Below are 6,000 nucleotides of genomic sequence, written 5' to 3'. Positions count from 1 at the left end.
AGGAAGTGTGCGGCGCCGTCTTCCGCGGGACACACGCTTCTCGGGGCCTTTGCGCTCCCACCCGCCCGGCTGTGGCGCTGGCCAGGGTCTCGACACCGTGGACGGGGGGTGGGGGTGGGGGGGCTGACGCCTTGGCTTCTCTGCGTGTTGTTCCTCGTCCTTCGGAGGAGAGTCCGTCCCCTCCGCCGCGGGGTCACGCGGGGCTGGCGACCGCTGTCACTCGGCACGCGGAGCCGTCCTGTGCTCTCGGCCTTGGGGACACGGCCGTGGAGGCGAGGGTGCGGCGGGGGGAGGGGCCGCGGGTCCAGGGCGGGACCCCAGCGCCTGCCGCCGCGCCCACAACCTGAGCAGCTCCCCGGAAGGTAACGGGGCTCACGGCTCGCAGAGCTCGTCTCTGGCACCCGCTCAGGGCGACACATGCGGTTCCTGCGGGGATCGCGTGACCACGAGCAGGACATGGACGGAGTCAGAGGCGGCGCGGGAGGGGAGGGCCTGCCCTGGGGTCGGGGCTGCGGCAGCTGGGCCGGGGGGGGGGGGGGGGGGGGGGGGGGGGGGGGGGGGGGGGGGGGGGGGGGGGGGGGGGGCGGCAGTGCACTGGGCGGCCCGTGGGCCTGCTGTGGCCCCCTGCTGGGCTGGGGCGGCAGGTGAGCACACAGGGCACCAGGGCCATGCCCCCCCCCCCCCGCAGCCCCACGGGGCCCCTGAGGTCCAGGGACTCCCTGCTCCAGGAAGCCCCTCCCTCCTCCCTCCCCACTGCTGGGGGAGGGGGTCCGCCCGTCCCACAGGGGATCCTGCTGCCGCGGCCGCAGAAAACCAGGGACCCCTGGGTGACCTACGCCAGGCGGGCAGACCTCAGCAGTGGGACCCCCACCCCCGCAGCCCCCCCGCTGGGGCTCTCCTACCTTCACAGTCCTCTCCCCTGCATCCTCCGCTAGCGTGACCTCCCGGGTGTACAGCCCGGGCTTCCTCTCCTGATCGGCCCATACAAACGGTAATGTAATTAAAAGTAGTTAAGATTTCTGAATTCAATTCAAATCACTCAGAAACTCTTAAGATTACACCATAAAATATATTTATTTAAGCCTCCAGACATGGTAGAAATTTACTGTTCAGTAGAAACAGATGGTAAAGAGTCACATACGTGAAGGTTACAACTTCTCACTGTTTGCTTATTCCATTTGTAAAATCCTCCTCCTGCTTTCTGTGCGTGAGGCTCGGTTTCTCCTGGATTACTCTGAGATGCTGTACGTTTTCACTAAAATGGAACATATTTTTAACGACTTATAAAGAGAACATCTATGTATCTAAAAACCACAGATGACTGAACAAAATGGTCTTATATTTTATTAACACAAATTAGGAGGCCCAAAGCAGCCAAAATATTAATTACCGATTCCTTAAATACACCATTTTCAACCTCTTACATACATTAATATTTTGAGCCATTGGAAACCTGAACTGCATCACAAAAATATTTAATGTTATAAAGGGAATACTCCATTTAACATGAATCCCATTGAATTATTACTGTAAAGTTGTGTGGTCTGTCTTGAGCCACTAAACCCAGTGAGATGGTAACATAAGGTACGAGGCTAGGTGATAACGTTTTGAACATTTTAAGTGCAGACTGATTACACGTTTATTTAAAGTTTAAAGGAGCAAATGCTTCTCTGCTGCCGCAGCTTTCGCCGTCACCAGCCTACTGGTTTCTGAGAAACAGCGCCGCCCCGCACTGCACCCACGGGTCCCGGCTGCCCCCGCACGGAACGGCCACGTTGGTCACCACGCGGTCCCGCTCGGCGCTGGTGTAAACGGGCAAGGATATGCACTCGTCCGGGGAGTACGGACCGTACGCACTCTGCAAAAAATAATAATAGTTTTGTTTTAAAACGTGGCAATATGCTGTTTTGAGGCAGAGCAGTAGAAAGCCAACTTCCCCAAATAGTAAGATGAGACGTTACGAAATGTTTTAGGATGAGGATAACAAACCCCGTGACCCAGCTGCAGCGATCATTTACAAACGTGGCTTTTTAACTGACTGACTGACGGATTTAGAGAGCGCGCGGCACGGACAGGGGAAGGGCAGTGAGGAGGGAGGGGAGGCAGAGCATCCCAGGCAGGCCCCGTGCTGCCCGCAAAGAGCCCGAAGTAGGGCTCGAACTCCTCAACTGCGAGCCGGTGAGCGGAGACGCGATCAGCGCTCGGAGGCTCGCGGGCGCCCCGGCTGCTGCCGTTTTGTGACTAGTCGGCGGGGTGTTTGTGCCCCGCGTTCCCGCACGTGCCCCCCTTCCCGACGGACGGCGGTGCTCGCGAGGCTGGAGCCCCGCCCCGCCGTGCGTGGTGCACCTGCTCCGGGGCCGGGGCCGTGGCGCCGGGAGACCACAGGCAGCGCCCGGGCTACACGGCAGCCCAGCCGCGGAGACCAGGTGACGACGGGGCCCAAGTGGCTTGGGGAGCGTCGCGGTGAGACCCACGCACCGAGCCGCGGCCGTGGCTCTGAGGCACCACGTCCAGAAGCCCACCCTGCGCGGCACGGGGGTGCGACCGGACGGCCCAGGCCGAGGGGGCGCCCCACGTGGGCGCCGCGGGCTGGGCCCGGTTCTGCGCAGGGGCAGCCGCGGAGGCCGGGGGGCCGGGCAGCACCCGGCTGGGTCACGGCCCCGCGGCGAGCCCCCTCCCCCCACTCGGCGAGCCCCCCCCCCCGCCCCCCCCGCGGCCCGGGCTGACACCGCACCCGAGGGCGGTCTGCGACGCGCCAGCGGCGGCTGGGTCCACGCACACTGCGAGAGTGCGGGCTCGCTCCCCTCCGCGTGTGACGCTGGGAGTCCCTTGACTGTTTAGGTACCTGAGCGCGCGACCTCTTGTAAGCGTCGCACCGGCTTCGGAAGCGGCTGGTTCTCGGACGGACGTGGTCCGGCGCCCTCATTGGAAGCGCGTCCCGCGGGCTCACGCTGCCGGACTTCCAGGGACTGCGCCGGAGGCGCTACCCGTCGGGGAAGAACGGCGCAGACGGCGTGCAGGTGGGCGGCGGCCGGGGCTCCTTGCAGGACCGGTGCTGCTGACGCGGGGCTGGACACCCGAGGGCCTGTCACGAGGGTGCCTGGTGACCACGTGCAGCGGAAGTGGGAGAGGGCAGGTGCGTACCGGCGTCACGGGGCGGGACTGGAGCCCCGGTGGGCGTGGTCGGGGCTGTCCTGCTGTGGGCCACGCCGGGGCCGCGGTGGGCGGGCTGGGGGTGCAGGCTAGGGGCCGGGGACTCTCCAAGGCAGCTGGCTGCCCAGGGTCCCCAGAGCCTGCACCCTGTGCCATCACCGTGCACGGGGAACGTTACAGTGGCTCCAGCCGCCCCTCCCCCCACCCCCGCAAACCAGGAGAGAGGGCCACACGTCCCTCACTGTTGGACAGACACTCCAGGCCTGGGTCCTTTAAACCACAGCCGCTCTCATTTCTGTGCCCCAGCGTAGACCGTCTGCTCAGCATCTCTCAGGGCCGGCCCTCCAGCCGTGGATGGCGGCGGGGTCGGCGCTTGGTCCCTCCTGCTGTCCCTCCCACGGTCGCTCCGTCCTGTCCTAGACGCGGCTCGGCTGGCCCTGTGCATTGGTGTGGACTCCGTGTGTGACTGAGGAGGGAGGCAGGGTCTTCTCATGTCCCCGTCTCGGACCCTCCCTGACAGTACTTCCTGATGTCATCTTCTGTCTGATATCACCTACTTCTAACTTGTTGGAATCACAATTCAAATACGGCCCACATGCTGCAGTTTGTCGACCTGTCTCTTAATTCTCCTAAATTTATAGATTTTTTCCTCCTGTTTTCCGGGAAGTTTATTTGCTGAAGAAACCAAACTCTGGCTGGCTTCATTCCCATGGCGGCCTGTTCTTCCATTCCCTGTATTTTCATGAACTGGATCCAGAGGTGACTTTAGATTCAGATTCGATTTTCGGCAAAAACCGTGCAAAGGAGGCACTTTATGGTTTTATCAGTCGGCACGTGATACTTGGTTCTCATTTTTAAGATCTTAGGAGTCACGAGGTTATATCACATTCAGGATCTCACAACAGTAACCTGATCCTATTAACCCTTCCTCAGGTCCAGGCAGACAAGGATACAAAGAGAAACTCGCATTTCCAATCTTTAGATCATCATGAGGCATCATTCACTTAGAAAAGGTTGAATAAATGCCCCTAACTTCCCTCTATTGATGTGCTTTCAAAATAAATGTGTTCCCCCATATGCTGTAGAGGTGATTAATGGCCCTCCTCCTTTACAAGTACTACGGTGAACTGGCCGGTTTCAGCACACCTGGCGAGGTTCAGCCCCGTGCCGGTTTTATCGGATTGCTACTAAAATTGTCCATTTTTGCACACGGGGAGCTCTTTAAATCAGCTCTTGGGTATTCATTCTTTGTTTTTTTTTGATAGGTGTCACGTCATCTTAAATAGCTTTCTTGCTTTCTGGTGCGTCAATGTGTTACAGCCTATCTTGTACAGCGGCTGTCTCAGAAACCAGGTTGTTGTGCAGAGGATCCTGGATTCCTTTAATTGGAAGTGGTGGCGGGGGATGCGCCAAGGGTACTAGGATCGCTCTCTCATCTCTCTCGAGGCTTACTCTGTGACTGGAGCTTAGAAGCACATATTTGCTAAAGAAAAATATCATGAGTTCCTAGAATTTCCAATTCAAATTTTGGATTAATGCATTTTTTGAGTTTATATATAATTTTATTCAACTAATAAATTACCTGTTAGAGTTGAAATGAGACCTAAGGGAAAAGTTGGACTCATTCTAGAATTTTACCAATGGAGAATGGGAAACCCACAGAGGCTGCACCATGGTAAGGAGCCATGGGCAGTCAGCCGGAGAAGGGCGTCTGGCATGTGAACACTGGCACCAGCAGACTGTGTTTTCCTGTCACTTTCATAAGAGAAAACACGAGCATTTACAGAAATGAACCATCTTTAGGCTCTGGAGTACCTGACTGTAAGTCGATCACTCTCTGAGCACCAGCTTCTCTATTTCTAAAGGGTACTTGTCCACCTAATAGGATGTTGAAAGGATTCAATGATGCATTAAATAACTCAAATATAAAGTATTTCTCCACAGATCTCTTAATTCTTTGGGCTACATATACAAATCATTTTTTTTTACTCCCTACCAATTCTCAGATCAACTGACAAAAAAAAAAAAAAAATCACAGCTTTTTTAGCATCCACTATGTCATAGATGGTGTTAGGATAGACAAACAAAAATACTTTTTTCCTTCATGGTAAAATTTACAACAAACATTCTATTTTTAAAAATTTTTTAATGTTTTATTTATTTATGAGAGAGAGACAGCGTGAGCAGGGGAGGATCAGAGAGAGAGGGAGACACAGAATCTGAAACAGGCTCCAAGCTCCGAGCTAGCTGTCAGCACAGAGCCCGACGCGGGGCTCAAACTCACAAACCGTGAGATCATGACCTGAGCCAAAGTCGGACGCTTAACTGACTGGGCCACCCCACAAACATTCTATTTTTAAGGCTAAGTGAGCATTATATGAAATGTTCATTATCTTTTCCAATATGCCCCCCCCTTAAAAACACACATACACACACGCACATACATGAAAATATTGTCTTGCCTCTGCGTCTTCTGGTACTTGATCTAAATCAGTTAAGTCCCTTTGAAACCTCGTTCATTTGTAACATGCCTAAATCTTAACCTGATTTACACAGAACAAAACTCATTCTCTATGGAGAATCATTGCCCAAATATATAAAAAGACCATTTGCCCTGCATCTAATTTTTCTCTTTTTGTATTGGTTATTCTGTCGATTTTCATCCATTTCACTTAACAACATTTTATACACTATTGTCATGCTTAGAATTATAGAGGCATTTTAGTATATACCCAAATAAAGACAATAATAATTTTGAAGCTTAAAATTCAGCTTAGGAAACAATATATTCATCAAATATACAGACTGTAGCTTTTGGGAAAATGAGTATTTTGGAAAAAAATATTA

The 6,000-nt window shown here is 54.5% G+C and overlaps 1 protein-coding gene across 2 annotated transcripts in view; it reads right to left on the bottom strand.

Moving 5' to 3' along the window:
• Positions 1–1,049: 1,049 nt before the first annotated feature.
• The window catches only part of DYNC2H1 (dynein cytoplasmic 2 heavy chain 1), a 324,085-nt gene continuing 319,134 nt past the window's right edge, over positions 1,050–6,000 (bottom strand). For both annotated transcript variants that reach the window (XM_039221130.1, XM_039221131.1), the window contains one exon: positions 1,050–1,858. In XM_039221130.1, the coding sequence (XP_039077061.1) occupies positions 1,700–1,858 (159 nt within the window). In that variant the 3' untranslated portion in view covers positions 1,050–1,699. The remainder of the gene's footprint in view (positions 1,859–6,000) is intronic.

This window comes from Hyaena hyaena, unplaced genomic scaffold (genome assembly GCF_003009895.1).
Source record: "Hyaena hyaena isolate Hyena2069 unplaced genomic scaffold, ASM300989v1 scaffold_947, whole genome shotgun sequence".
Lineage (NCBI taxonomy): Eukaryota > Metazoa > Chordata > Mammalia > Carnivora > Hyaenidae > Hyaena > Hyaena hyaena.
The sequence above is the reverse complement of the archived record's forward strand: the minus strand, read 5'-3'. Positions and strand labels throughout refer to the sequence as shown.